The 15,773-nt window shown below is 43.1% G+C and overlaps 1 protein-coding gene across 1 annotated transcript in view; it reads left to right on the plus strand.

Annotated features, from left to right (window-relative positions):
• The window catches only part of LOC307235560 (matrix-remodeling-associated protein 5), a 36,711-nt gene that overhangs the window by 18,237 nt on the left and 2,701 nt on the right, over positions 1 to 15,773 (plus strand). Inside the window, exons 4-15 of the mRNA XM_080007687.1 lie at positions 2,540 to 2,669; positions 3,592 to 3,830; positions 4,144 to 4,295; positions 5,116 to 8,172; positions 8,366 to 8,604; positions 8,771 to 9,071; positions 9,169 to 9,366; positions 9,939 to 10,457; positions 10,588 to 10,759; positions 11,776 to 12,051; positions 14,190 to 14,316; positions 15,346 to 15,426. Of these exons, the coding sequence (XP_079863813.1) occupies positions 2,540 to 2,669; positions 3,592 to 3,830; positions 4,144 to 4,295; positions 5,116 to 8,172; positions 8,366 to 8,604; positions 8,771 to 9,071; positions 9,169 to 9,366; positions 9,939 to 10,457; positions 10,588 to 10,759; positions 11,776 to 12,051; positions 14,190 to 14,316; positions 15,346 to 15,426 (5,491 nt within the window). The remainder of the gene's footprint in view (positions 1 to 2,539; positions 2,670 to 3,591; positions 3,831 to 4,143; positions 4,296 to 5,115; positions 8,173 to 8,365; positions 8,605 to 8,770; positions 9,072 to 9,168; positions 9,367 to 9,938; positions 10,458 to 10,587; positions 10,760 to 11,775; positions 12,052 to 14,189; positions 14,317 to 15,345; positions 15,427 to 15,773) is intronic.

Consider the following 15,773-nt stretch of genomic DNA (forward strand, 5'->3'; position numbering starts at 1 on the left):
CACTAAAGCATGAAAACAACCAACCAAAGTTCTATTTAAAAGGATATAACATACCATCACTTGTAACTGACTGTCTCCTTGTGTCTGGCTTTCATCTGACAAAACCTCCAACAAGCGTTCACAATTTATCGTGGCTCCCTCTTGATGGCAACATCAGTTTGCCAGTGACAAAATTAAATTTCATCACAGAGAACTGTACAATTGACAATGTGTGATATATATTATACCTTTATCTGGATTATGTACTTTTCTTTGTATTCCCTTCAACTTGGAGGAACAGTTTTTTTCTCTAATAGAGGCTGGTCTATCAAGGATGTCTGCGAGGACAGCTAGCACCCATAGAGGAAATGTGTTCTAGCCCAAAGTCCTCAGACACAGTGATAATTTGTCACACAGATGATTGCGCACCCGCTAGCTAGTGGTACTCAAGCCACCATGTCACATCAGCCACTGCAGACTAAACGTAAAGTACCAGAGAGCTCCAAGACGGCCCCCAGCGTGTTGTTGGAGTACCTTGGAATAGATGACATATGTTGCCCTTTGACTTAATATCAAAGTCCATCAAAGTGACACCAGTTCTACATGGTGAACAGTATGTATCAGTGCCCACAGTATGCATGTGTGCTCTTTTTAAACTTTGCCCAACCGAGTCTACGAAATTGTATCGCGTAAGCTCTGAATTTATGTTTTATCCATGTCCAGAAAATCCCACATGTGGTCAATTTATTTGGGATGTGTTCATCCTGGGATGTTCTGTGCTTTTACGGCCCTTCCTGGATGAGCTCGCTATGGGAAATGCACATGCTGGTGTGCTGGGCCGGTTCATATTGTTGTGCGGCTTGGCTAGCTCTCGCAGGACAATCTGTCATGTCATGTCAGCAGCCCCCCCAACAACACCACACAAAGGACCATGCTCCACTCTGCCCGCCTGGAACTTACTTGCAGAAACATGTATTTGGCCAGGGTCGACACTGTACTTGGCAATCAGTTTGACTGTTGAAAGCCTATTCATGTTTTCAGTGAATGATTGCTTAAGCTTTCTTGTAAGCGAGGGATGAAGACAGGTGTTTGAGAAAGTTTCGATATGAATAGGCATGACCTCATACTTGTGAAATGATTCTACTACATGGGGGTGACACCAGGGCTTACCCACACATACCTTTTTTAGACCACCTTTAGTGATGTTGTTCAACATCTGCTGTTGTCCTGTTTTTCTCTGTGTTTATCTACTTTTGGAGGTAAGGTTAATTGTTCCCCTTAGCGAATTGCTTTAAGGGGAACAGGACTGTATGATTTAAACTGCATTTTTCATTGCTAGGTGTCGGCAAAATGCTAGCTTTCTAGAGTGACTACTGTATCAGAGATGCCTCTTATCAAAGAGACGCAACGGAATCAGAAATTTGTGTGATCTGGGTGTGTGTGTGTGTGTCTGTCTGTCTGTCTATTCATGCATTTGTTTCACAAAATGTGAAGTGCAGAGATTGATGGAATGGGGGAAGTTAAAAGGTCGACTGAGGTCACACCCATCTGTCCATCTCTACTTCCATCTTTTCATCCGTCAGTCCTTCAATCGTGCTTTTTTACCTTTGACTGAAAGGCCGCTTTGTCAATCCCTGTTGCCCTAAGAGTAAGCCTCACACACACACACACACACACACACACACACACACACACACACACACACACAAACACACACACACACACACACACACACACACACACACACACACACACACACACACACACACACGCCCACTCTTACTGACATATTTATTGTGTGATCAAGGCCAATTATCTTCATTAGGAGATAATAAGGTGCAAAGATAATTACCTCAAAGACAAGCTCTGTCAAATAGATGCTGAGGTCAAAGATTGAATAACTCCACTTTCTGTTACTCTTGATATTGGTCTGGCTGGCACAAGGGATAGGTTCTCTAATTTGAAAATGTTGGTGGTTCCCATAATTTATAACTGTTCATAGCACAACCTTATTACTGAGAAACTTACAACTCTATTGCAGCTTCTCACTTGGCTTAAATGCCCAACGAGTAACGTTACTTCAGCAGTAATGGTAAAGTAAAGCAACTCAGGTTCCTGTTTCTAGTCTCTTACCTTAGTGTGGAAAAGCCAATGTACTGATTTGTGGAAGTACAAAACCTTGAAAAACCTTTTTTTGTGCAGTTAAAAATATAAAGACTGTTTATCTACATTGTGAAATTCACAATGTAGATAAAATGTTTTTCTACAACTTAAACATTTGCCCCGTTGGACTGTATTTAAGCACAGGAGAAGCTGCAGCAGAGTGTTTAGTTTCTCAACTGTAAAACCTCCAGCGAGGTTGAGCTAAGAACAGTTATGAATGATGGGAAGCAACATTTTAATAAGGCCTGAGTTGAAAAACGGCAAACCTATCCTTTAACCCTTTTGATCAGCGCTGTTAGACACACGCAACAGTGACCACATTGCACTAAAATGTTGTTCCCCAAAGAGCAACCCATTAAGATAATCTGTTTACGTTCTTTCTCACTTTCTACAACAGTTATAACAGCCTGACAGAGGTAGACGGGGCAGAATTCAGGTCATTACGGCAACTGGAGATGCTAATGTTGCATGGCAATGACATCAGTACAGTTCAACCCGGGGCCTTCTCCAGCTTGAGATCATTACAGGTAAAAATAAACGTGTGTGTGTGAGTTAATGAAGCATATACACCGCTCAGCCACAACATTAAAACCACCTGCCTAATATTGTGTAGGTCCCCCCCGTGCTACCAAAACAGCTCTGATGTTCGGATTATCGTTTGCTGCAGATCCTTTAAGTCCTGTAAGTTGCCAGGTAGGGCATCCATGTATCGGGCTTGTTGTTCCTGCACATCCCACAGACGCTTGACCGGATTGAGATCTGGGGAATTTGGAGGCTAAGTCAACACCGTGGTGGTTGTCCTTCCTTGGACTGCTCCTGGTAGGTACTAACCACTGCATATCGGAAAACACCCAACAAGACCTGCCGTTTTGGAGATGCTCTGACCGAGTCCTCTAGCCATCACAATTTGTCCCCTGTCAAAGTCACTCAGATCATTATGCTTGCCAATTTCTCCTGCTTCCAACACATCAAGAACATTTCGAGAACTGACTGTTCACTTGCTGCTTAATATGATGATCAGTGTTATTCACTTCACATGTCAGTGGTTATAAATGTTGTGGCTGATCGGTGTATTTACACGCTGTTTTGCATAGATAGATCTCCTTGATGTTAAAATATCCATTTGTTAATACATCTATGAAAAAAAATCCTGTTGTCCTGAATTTATGAAATACTGTTTGTGTTTTGCCTTGCATATTTTAGTGAATACCTTGAGATCATATGATCACAAGGTATTCACTTATTTTTATTAAACTTTTTTATAAAACTTTAAATCGTTTGAAAGGTTCCAAGAAGACTCTGAAGCTTACTGTTGTTGTCCATAGTATATACAGTAATATTTGGGCAACTATTTGCTTAATTGCCTGATGCATTTCCCTTCCATTAAATCTTCTTTCACACTATATTTACTCTAAAATACACAAATCTCATCCCTTCCTTATATTCCAGATCTTGAAGCTGAGCTACAACAAGCTAACCATGGTGAGCCCGGGCCTGTTCCAGGGTCTTGTCAGTCTCCTACGCCTGCACCTGGACCACAACTTGATCCAATTCATCGAACCCTACTCCTTCTCGGGTCTCACCTCCCTGAAGCTTCTCCAGCTGGAAGGGAACGTTCTCAAGGACATTCATCCTCACACCTTTGTGACCCTGTCATTGCTGGGAACCTTCTGGTCATCTGGACTCAGGTGAGGAGTCCGGATTAAGTTTTTATATCCCCCCACAAAAGTACATAGTAAAAACTTTAACAAAGCCGTTCAAAATAGTTACTAATACTTAGTAGTCATAGTTAGATTTTGCTTCACTGATGGAGAACAAAATCTGAGAAAGTCAAATCGCGGGGTGAAAGGTCCAATCTTAAAGAGATCTTTTGGAAGACGTGGGTGAACTTCAAGAGCATCTCGGGTTCATGCTATGTTTTAGTAGCAGAATCATCATAGATTAACAATTTTATCTCATGAAGAATAACATAGTGAAGTATTATTGTCAACATTTTCCCAGACACCTGCACCTATCAGACAACTTACTGGAGCAGCTCCCTGCTGCAGTGCTGCAGACCACTCCCAGGTTAGAGCTCCTCTCTCTCTATGGAAACCCCTGGATATGTGACTGTCAACTCCACTGGCTGCTTGAGTGGAACTCCAGGAACGAGGGTAAGAGATAAGACAATACGCTAAAAACAAAGGAAATCCTGATTTTCTTCAAATTTTTTGTCTTTAACAAGAACATTTTAATAATCCCATATGGACAATTGAGTGATTGAAAAAAATACATTACCTGTAATAAAGAAATCTGATTTTTGAACTAACCAGACATTTTCTTATATTATTAATGTTTTTTAATGTTATCTCTCAATGTGCAGAACCTGAGAACTCAGAACATCGTTCCAAGCATAAACAAACTCTTTCTCATCCTGTATATCCCGTTATACAGTTTTTCTAAAACTAAAGGCCTTTATTAGTGCCTAGCTAAGTTTTTGTGTAGCTGCTATAACTAGTTCCATATGTTAGCTTTTTGAATCAGCAGAATTTTTGATTATACATCATTCTGTTTCCTTTGAATACAGAAGGGAAAGGCAAACACATGTGAGTGGGTATATGAACTTCTGATGACCTTAATCTCCAAAGAATAAATAATTTGTTTTTTATTTTTTACAGACTCTCATTCATTTAGTTCCCTGCGTGTTTAAACTGTTTCATCTTTAGATATCGGAACTGTTTGATTACATTTCACTAGATTGTAACTATTTTATTAACTGACCTCAAATGTTATGTTTTTTGTGTTTTTCTCCTTGTTCTTCCATTCCTTCTAACCATGCAAGTTCTTTCCCTCACAAATGATATCCCTCTATCGCTTCCGTTCTTCCTTCTTCTTCCCTTTCTTCCACACTTACCTCTTGTTTTTCTCTCGTCGCCGACCCTTCTCCTCCCACCCAATTCCCATCTGTTTCTCTGCTCCTGTCTTCACTCTCAGGGGTAATAAAGTGCAAGAAGGAGCGTGACTCAGGTTCCGGTGAGACATGCCCCCGGTGCTCCTCCCCTCAGCCCCTTAACGGTAGCCTCCTCTTGGGACTGACCCCCGACAACATCCCCTGCCAGCGCCCGCTCCTCAAGTCCCCCCTAAAAAGGTGGGACAACCCCATGTGGGCTGAGTCGGAGGCCGAGCCCGATCTTCCGTACACTCGCGACCTTGAGAGACCCTTCGGCCACTTGACCTTTGTCCTTTCCGACAGCCACGGAAACAATGCACACGTGGCCTGTAATGTACAGCAGCCCAGTGAGAATTCGCCAATAATGTGGTCAGAGAATCCACGAACGCCAGGGGAGTTGTCGATCAATGTGTCTCTGGTGACCGTCCTTGAGTGCGAGATTGACAGGGAAGCACTGCAAAATCTATGGAGGCTGGTTGCATATTACTATGAAAGTCCTGCCATTTTACAAAGGGCACTTCAAAGGGGGAACACAACCAGAACCACCTATCAGTATGTTCAAGCTGTCAATGAAAATTCCCCGTACTTCACTGACCTGAAGGGTTATTTAGTGGCAGAGCCTGCTTGGCTGCTTCAACCCAAAGTCACTTTGCAGCTCAACAGACGCCAGACAACAAATAAGAAACTTGTAATGGATTTTACTACTATGATCTCCAAGCAGATTAATTATCACAGAAGGCAGGATGAAGACCACAATGACATTTCTTCATCTTGGGCATTGATTCGACGAGGAGCAGCAGGGCGGGTACAGACTGTTCTAGAGGGTTCAAAGGTCCACCTGGAATGTGACATTATTACCTCAGGGTCAGTTGTAAAAGTGGAGTGGATGCTGCCAGATATTTCCATGTTTGAGGGAGTTGGTGACAATATGGAAATTTCTGAGAGAGGGGAACTAGTGATTCTGAATAGCACGCTGTCAGACGCTGGTCTCTATCACTGTATGGTCAGAACTAAAGCCGGGGTTGACCTGGTGCCTGTACGGCTCACTGTCAAAGAACGCTTACTCGGCCCTACTGCTTTCAACGGTGAAAAAATGATAGTTCAGAAGGGACGCCAACTGTTTTTGCCTTGTGAAGTGACCTCAGTGCATCCCAGCCAAACAATATGGTACTTGCCAAAGAATCTGAATCTTCTCCCCACACAAAAGACAAGGCGGGCAGAAGTGTTAGAGAATGGGACTCTGGTGGTAAAGAAGGTGACCCAAGATGATGCAGGGGAGTACAGCTGCATTGCCTCAAATATATACGGAGTTGATATGGTGTCACACCTGGTGGAGGTCAACGAAGACAAGCCCAAAGCCAAAGAACAGACAGTGAGAGGGACAACAATCTTATTAGACAGTGATGAGGAGGGAGAAGGATCAGCGGAAGTTTACCAGGAAATCAAACGCCCTTCAACTACCAGGTCCCCTAAAAGGGTTGTAACACAGCAGAGAAATCCTGGTGGTTTTGTGAAAAGGAAAATTATTAAAGATTCAAAGAGAAAGCCAAATAAATCTGTGAAGGAAATAGATCCAAGTCGCTGGGCAGAAATATTGGCTAAAGCCAATGCTAAAGCAGCTACTGCTTTTACCACTGTGCAATCACTACCATATGCAACTATCAAAATGGTAACTACTGGGCTGACCAAAACTAGTACCTCCAAACCAACCACTAGTGCCATACCTCCTACAACTACTACAGCTACAACTACAATTACTGCCACTAGTCCCACCAATTCTGATGTTATGACTGAAATGCCTAATTCATTTATAGACCTGAGAGCTAAAACTGAATCTCATTCATCCAACAAACGAGTGAACATGTATGCAGAGTCTGACAGAGCAGAAAAGCAGCGAGAGTTTATACAACCTTCCGTTAGACAACCAGTTTTTCAGGCCACCAGAAACAAGGAACCGTCTGTGCACACTCGTGGAAGAATCACAGACATTACAGACTACATCACCATTGCTTCTGTCACTCAAACGTCACTGCCAGACAAACAGTCTGAGACTAAGCTTGATGGAAAGGGGATAAGGACCTCCCAACACTCACCGAGGTGGCCCAACAGAAGGAGGCCACCTTTTAGACATGGAAAACCACCAATAAGAAGAGTTCATCCTTCTGTGAACACCTCCCACCGCTCAACAAAAAAGCCCCAAACCACCACCACAACAACCACACCACCAACAACAACAACCACAACAACCACAACAACAACAACAACAACAACAACAACAACAACAACAACAACAACAACTCCAACAACTTCAAATTCTGACTACCAAACAGAAGACAAAATTGATTACGAAGTTGATTTGGACTATGGTTTCAAGGATAGTAGTGAATTGGATGAAAAGGGAATTAAGTTAACAAGCAAGATCCCTCTGACCAAAGCACCAGAGGCAGACAGTACACCTTATCCCACTGAGATGGCTGTCGAGGAGAGGGGTAAAGTCTCCAGTGAAGGTAGGGATGGGACAGAGGACAAAGGAGGCAAAATAGACCAATTGGAAGCAATGGAAGAGAAAGAAAAAGAAAACAGGGAGAAAGAAAGGGAAAAACATAGAGGCTGGCAAACAATACAAAATAGAGAGCCATCTCGCACTACACCTTCAAGAATTGATACAACACAAATGAGAACTACTCTTTCAAGGGTTATTCCTTCACAGGAAAATATACCAAAACCCTCAAACACAGACCGAGGTGTGATGAGAGAAGAAATCAGACAGGAAAAACAGGAGGGAGACACAGAAAAATCACAAACAAAACCAGAAAGCCCGGCATTCCCAAGAGTGGACCCCTGGCTTCAGGAGCACAACCAGAGAGTTGGACAAACTACAGCTTCCAGGCCCTCTCCAACATATTACGACCAAAATGGAATGCGGAGAAGAGGAGAAGTGAGGGAGGAAGCCAAAATGGTGGCAAAAGTGGGGGAAGAGAAGAATGAAAAGGTTTCTCAGTCTCCCCTAAACCCACCAACCCCTTACTGGCCTTCTTACCATCCCCATCTCCTTGATCCTTCCGGGCCAGGTCAAAGGTCTTCTCATCGTCCAAGGAAAGGTGAGGAAAACCTTTATGTGTAATGTGTGAAATGTTGTTGTGAAAAGACAACATCTGACAACATTCACAGATCACAGTGCACAGGCCATCGTCAGATCTTTTTATTCAACTGGTAAGCCATAATGCTGAAATCCCTTCAAAATACTTGAGGAAGGTTTTAACATTTCTGGCCATGCTTGTCCTCCATTCTTAGGTCCTAGGTTGTTCCCTTTCCCCACCTATCGACCATGGCCTGTGGTCACCAACCGTCCAGAGATCACAGCAGAGACAGTAAAGCCCACAACTCATGCCTCAGGTAACACCAGACTGAAGACAACTGCTTCCCCCTTATCATATCATCAACATCATCATCATCATCATGCCAGTGGTGGGAGTGGGACCCAATCCAGGGATTACTTGCTTTTTTCCAAGCTCAGGAATAGATACAGACAGGTATGTTTGTTAAGAATTTATCTCAAAGTAAAGTATGTATAATGATTTTCAAAAGGCAGTAAAACAGGAGTGCTTAAATATCTGAAAAAAGCTGTTCGGCGGTCTGTCAGGGCTAACCGTCTAAACTGAGGCACGCAGGTCAGCTTTTTTTTCACCCCTTTCCCAGGCTCAGCTCGATCGCATCGCTCAGCTGGGGAGAAGGGTGACACTCCCGTTCACCCCCAAGCCCCAGATAAGGATCCAGCATCCTCCTCCATCCTCCAACACTCCCAAACCCTTCATTCTACCACTACTGAAACCCTACTTTCCCGAACCACCAGTGGCTACAGCTGCAAACACACACAACCTTAAACCTGTGAAATCGGCCATACCTTCCCTCTCCTTTACTACTGGGGTCTTCCCTACCTCCCTACCATGCCCACACCCAACCCCTGGATTCTCGCATGGAAGTTTATGGCCCTTTGGAGGTCGGTCATCAACACAGAAACTGTGTGTTTTGTTTTTTAGTCAAACATTCGTATTCCTCACTTGTAAGTCCTGTAAATTGGTACCATTTTCTAACAGGACGAATGAGTTCACACCATCCCACTGCCTTACCTCCTTTACGGGGAAGGATGGACATGGCCGGTGGCGGAACAAAACCTCGGATCACTACAATAACCACGGCCAGCGTGTCAGTGTTGGCGGAGAGCCATGTGTACCTCCCGTGTGAAGCTTCAGGAAATCCGGCCCCTGGCCTTGCCTGGACCAAAGTCTCCACTGGTAAGGCAGGGAGAGACAATGATTGAGAGAGAGGGAATCGAAACTTAACAAAAAAAGAAAGGAAAGGGTCGGGTTGGAATGTATGTGGAAGAGAGAGAGAGAGAGAGAGAGAGAGAGAGAGAGAGAGAGAGAGAGAGAGAGAGAGAGACAGACCATGTTAGAAATTGTGCTGCGTGAATGTGTGTTTGTGTGTGCCTGTGTTATCTGACATCTGGCTGTCATTTCATGGTAGACAGGGACCAGTAAAACAGGCGTTAATAGAGAACTCCACACACAAAGTTTTATAAGTAAAACTAATCAGGACTCATGGCTTTATTTCCCTCCCCTCGGTGACCAATGATCATTTTTCTATGCGGGTGGCTGTGTGTGTGTGTGTGTGTGGTGCTTGATTATTTGTATGGAATAGTGATCCAGAGAGTTGGTAGGCTGAAAGGTTTACAATGTGACTTCATAGAGCAATTGTAATTGGAAGATCTTTTCATTTTACTGTTTTTAAAAGTGATCTCCTCTCCCTTCCTTTCTTCTTTGCAATCTGCTCCCATCTGTCTTCTACCCTGCCATTCTTTGGCTAGGCGCCACCATCCCTGCCAACACAAAGCATGGACAGCGTTTTGAAGTGTTCAAGAACGGAACCTTTGTCATTAAAAATGTTCAGCTTCAGGATCGAGGACAGTACCTGTGCACCGTGCACAACAGCTTCGGGTCAGACCGCATGGTGATCACTTTGGCGGTCCAGACTCAGGCACCTAAGATCCTCTCCCCCAAAAACGCAGAGGTAGCGGTCTATCTGGGCAAAAGCGTCAGTTTCCATTGCCTTTCTTCTGGGAAGCCCCCCGCCCAGATTTCCTGGATTCTTCCCGACAGGACTTTTATCCGTGACATTGAAGCGGCCCGGACAGTGCTCTCTCAGGTGTCTCTGCTTCCAAATGGGACTCTCCAAATCCAGTCTGCCAATTTCTCCAGCAAAGGAGACTATAAATGCATCGCGAGCAACGCAGCAGGAGCTGACACAGTCACCTATCATCTCCATGTGGCGGCTCTGCCACCGAGTATCAATGAGGATGCATCAGATAGTGTGAGCATTCAACCAGGTATGTTGTAGAGATGTCAGTATCGCACATCAAAACTACACTGAAGAAGATGATAGATTTAAAGTCACAATTTACCCATTCTGTGGCCAAGGGAGAATGTAAAAATGCATAATCTTTTTTTTCCAACCAGGGAGGAGTGTGTATATCCACTGCTCTGCCAAAGGTGAACCGGAACCCTTTCTAAAATGGACCCTTCCAGCAGGGGTCCAGGTTAAGCCATCACAGTTCCTGGGCCGCAGGTTATTTGTATTTCCCAATGGGACCCTGTATGTCAGGAAAGTTTCACCAACTGATGCTGGAAGGTACGTATACGGAAACAAACTGTTTGAAATAAAATAAGATGTTTGGTAGTTTGGTGGAATAAAAATATGGTCATAGTCAGCAAGGCTGAGTCTACATAGTGTCTTTAATCAATGTCACACAGAAAAAAAACTGATAAACATCAAATAATGGTAATTTTTGCATGATATTTCAGCTTTATATCAATTCATTAAATTCATAAATTCCCAATTGAGTACATTGATTCTCATTGAGTACTGAGAGATAGACAAGAAAGAGTAGACACCCTTGTCCCTCTGTTCTGGAGGAATAATGGATATCACTTCCATTTAGGGCAAATCTGTTTTTTTCCAGGACATGGATTCATGTTCATTTGTTCCTTACTATGTATTCCCTCATCATTCCCTTGGTAACCGTCATTATGCCGTTATACAGGTACTCCTCACTCAACGACCTACCTCTTTAACGACCATTCGGACTTAAGACCAGTTCTCCCACCAGTCAGTACTGTTGTTATCGCTGCGTAACGTACCACGTGTGCGTGCGCAGCGTCTCAACATCAAGCATATCATCACGCATCACCGTTCTCAGTCTCAGTCTCATTCCCGCGGTCTGTCAGTATTCACTACACTAGCCTTCACAATCGCCACGCCCCCTTAATGTGAAATAACACCTCCCTCATCGACCAATACATTTAACGACCTGGTCCAAGGAATGGAACTCGGTCATTAAGTGAGGAGTACCTATAATATAATCCATTCAGAAATCTGAAATAATCCATGAGACAAAATGCTAGCAAATAACATTATTTGCTGATGCATCATATTTAGATGACAACCTCACAAGACTGGACTGATTAATCAAATAAAATATTGAAGTGAATATTGGAAAGAAAATATGTAAATTTGAAATTTAACTGCAGTTGAACCTGCAGTTGAACCTGTTGCAATGCTATTAAGGAATTAAAATGACTTGATAGTCTCAAACACAAGCTCGACAAATAGCATGTGATTGTATCTATTATTTATTGATTTCTCAGGTATGAGTGTTCAGCAAACAATGCAGTGGGTGTCGCCAAAAGAACTGTCCATCTTGTAGTCAGAGTCGACCCCCCTGCCTTCCCTCAGCAGCTACCTCCTAAACCGGTGCCCATCCCCCCTTACAACCACCATGAGATTCCGAGGCCATCCCAACAGCACCTGGTCTCTGCTATGTATGGTTCCACTGTCTACCTTCACTGTCCTGAGTCTATTGGGTCAACAAGGGGGACCGTCTGGCAGCTACCCTCCAAGACCATAATAGAGCATCGATACAGGTAAATGGAAACCATATTTTTTACCTCTAATGTTTACTTTCTATATAACTATATACACTGATTAGCATAACATTAAAACCACTTACAGGTGAAGTGAATAACATTGATCATCTCGTTACAATGGCACCTGTCAAGGGTTGGGATATATTAGGCAGCAAATGAACAGTTAGTTCTTGGAGTTGATGTGTGGGGACCAGGAAAAATGGGCAAGTGTAAGGATCTGAGCGATTTTTGACAAGGGCCAAATTAGACTAGACGACTGGTTCAGAGCATCTCCAAAATGTTGTGGGGTGTTCCCGGAATGCAGTGGTTAGTTGAACCAGCGACAGGGCTTATTGATGCTTGTGGGGAGCCCGTCTGGTCTGATCCCACAGAGGAGCTGCTGTTGCACAAATTGCTGAAAAAGTTCATGCTGGCTACAATATAAATGTTTCAGAACACACAGTGATCGCAGCTGGCTGCATGGCTGCCTAGCAGCAAACGGATCAGAATGCCCATGCTGACCCCTGTCCACTGCCGAAAACTCCGATAATGGGCACTTGAGCGTCAGAACTGTACCATGGAGCAATGGAAGATGGTGGCCTGGTCTGATGAATCCCATTTTCTTTTACATCATGTGGATGGCCGGGTGCATGTTTAACTGGGAAAGAGATGGCACCAGGTTGCACTATGGGAAGAAGGCAAGCTGGTGGAGGCAATGTGATGCTCTGGGCAATGTTCTGCTGGGAAACCTTGAATCCTGGCATTCATGTGGATGTTACTTTGACACGTACCTCCTACCTAAACATTGTTGCAGACCAATACACCTCTTCGTGGAAATGGTATTCCCTGATGGTAGTGTCCCCCTTTCAGCAGGATAATGCACCCTGCCTCACTGCAAAGATTGTTCAGGAGTGGTTTGAGGAACATGACAAACAATTCAAGGTGTTGGCTTGGCCTCCAAATTCCCCAGATCTCAATCCGATAGAGCATCTGTGGGATGTGCTAGAACAACAAGCTCGATCCATGGGGGCCCCACCTCGCAACTTATACCTCTTTCCTACTGCACAAAAAAAACAGCAACACCCGCTAATATAGGTCATACGACCTGCAATAGACAGAGGTGTTAATCGACTCCACCTCCAATCGGCTCTGATGTGAACAGGACACCCGAGTCGACCCGCTAATTTGGCCCCTTTACAGGTGCGATGCGATTCGCGTTGAAGTTCCATATGTTGCCGCATAAATCATATTTCATATCCCATTGAGAATCCAAAATTAAAATTAGAAGTTATTGACTTTTTTCTGCATGGGGGACCATGAAATGTTGTGTGGGGATCGCACCGTAGGGAGCACAGGGGAGAACCCCCACGCTCCCGCTGGGCACAGGTGCACGCATGGAGCACCGGCAGCGTGGAGTATCCTCCTTCTACTGTAATGTTGGGTTATTAATGAACAATCCAGTTCTTTTGAACGGCTCAAAATACCTTTTTATTAAGTTTTCCAGTTTTATGCTTTTGTTTGTTTAAGTTGCTGTCTCCTCTACAATTTTGTTCCCAATCAGGCTGGTACCATGGCACGCCCCTTTTCCAACATGTTTGTGACGTCGGACGTGACAGGCAATTGGAAAGGTGTCAATCGGCCATTATCTTTTTTACTAATTTTGTTGTGAAAACGTTATTAGAGTACTTAAAGGATATTCTGCTAACGTCTTGGGGCAGAAACCACAGACCTCGAGACCTCTGAAGGTGTGTGTGTGTGTGAGTGTGTGTGTGTGTGTGTGTGTGTATTTATATTGAATTTATATATATATATATATATATATATATATATATATATACACTGTATATATATATACACACACACACACACACACACACACACACACACACACACACACACACACACACACACAGGACACCTTCAGAGGTCTTATGGAGTCCATGCCTGGACTCAGAGCTGTTTTGGCGGCACGAGGGGGACTTCACAATATTAGGCAGGTGGTTTTAATGTTGTGGCTGATCGGTATGTATATATATATATATATATATATGTGTGTGTGTGTGTGTATACAGAAATTCACCATTAAAATAAGTAAAAATGTACTTTGAGATTAAAAAGCACAAATGCTTCGTCTCTGCTGATTCCCGTTTCTCCAGTCCAGAGAGACCTTTTACAGTGTTTCCTAATGGGACTCTGAGGATCCTACAGCTTACGGAACTAGACGGTGGAAACTATCTGTGTCTCTTCCAGCGCCTTAATGGGGATGACATGGAGCTTTTCCAGGTGAGATTAGTTCAATGGTGGAACATGAGGATTTTGGACAGGTTTGTTTGATTGCAATCAGTGTGTTTACCTGGCTTAAGACTTCTTATAGATAGGAAATCCCTTTCAATTAGCATCATATTGTAAATACATAATTTCAATGCCTTTTCATAAACTACTAAACTTAGTAAACTGAGTTGAGCCAAGCAAAGGGATCAGCAACAATTTGCTTGATCCAGCTGTTACTAACCAAGCTTATGGAATCAAATAATTGCCCTGTAAACACAGAAGCAGTTATATTTTACAAAGTAATTGCAACAATTATTGCAATTGGTAGTAGTGACCAGTGATCCACGTATTGTAAATCTAGTGCAGAGGTGGAATTTGGAATTACATTTTCAGATTGCAGTCCATGGTAGTATGTTTTATTTTATCTTTGTACAGCCTTTGGAACCTCAGGGAACATTTTTATTATTATTAATTATTATTATTATTATTATTATTATTATTATTATTATTATTTAAATTATTTTCTTTGTACTGGAAGCTTTAAAGGGGACCCCACATTATCAGAATTAATATGGGCAAAATAATACCCTCCAAGTTGTTATGTGGTCCATGGAACCAAATCCTACACTTCTCTGTATCCAAGAACAGGGCAGTTAGGTTATTTTAGATGCTGGTCTGTGATGTACCACCAATGCATTCTTTGGCACACCCCCTAGAGAGCCTCTTTGAGATGAATGGATCATCTCAATTTCTTATGAAACAGCGCAATTTGAAGATGAAATGTATGCTTGTTTGATCTTTTCCAGGCACTAATGCTATGTCTTTTATCTCAGAAAATATATGCATATGCAACCATAAACCACCTAGATTTACTGTTGTGGTACTTTTTTCTCATTACTGCACTCTTCGTCCACTGATGAAGTGGGTGGAGGGGGGTGGGGGCTCACCACAGTTTTGACATATATCTTCTGGGGGGGGTTAATACTTTCGGCCAAGTTTATTTTGGCTTTTGTTTATGCGCCTTCATTTTTGTTGTATCAGATTGAGGTGTTGATGACCCCTCCCAGGATTGAGCGTCTAAAAACCGCCCAGACCCAAGTCACCTATGGACAGAACTTCCAGGTATCTGTATGGAGCTATTGCAAAATCCATCAACATTAAGATAAGTATGGTACACTCAGCTGCAAGCAGCAGCCAGTATACTAATTTTGGTATGCTCAAGTTTAAAATCAAGTTAGAAATCATCCTATTGCGACTCATATTAGTCCCACCACTTTCTGTTGTTTGTTGTTGAGGACAACATTTTCAGTAATCGTATTTGGCTGACTCAAGATAGAATTAATTTCAAAAGAATGATACAACCTGTGCTTGAAATAACTTATTTTTCCCTCTGTCTCTGACTTGTATGTTGTGGTGTAGGGGTGGTTTCATTTAAGCAGCTACACCTGCCTTGGGTCTAGTTCATTTGG

The sequence above is a fragment of the Zeus faber genome (assembly GCF_960531495.2).
Source record: "Zeus faber genome assembly, chromosome: 10".
In the NCBI taxonomy this organism is placed as follows: Eukaryota; Metazoa; Chordata; class Actinopteri; order Zeiformes; family Zeidae; genus Zeus; species Zeus faber.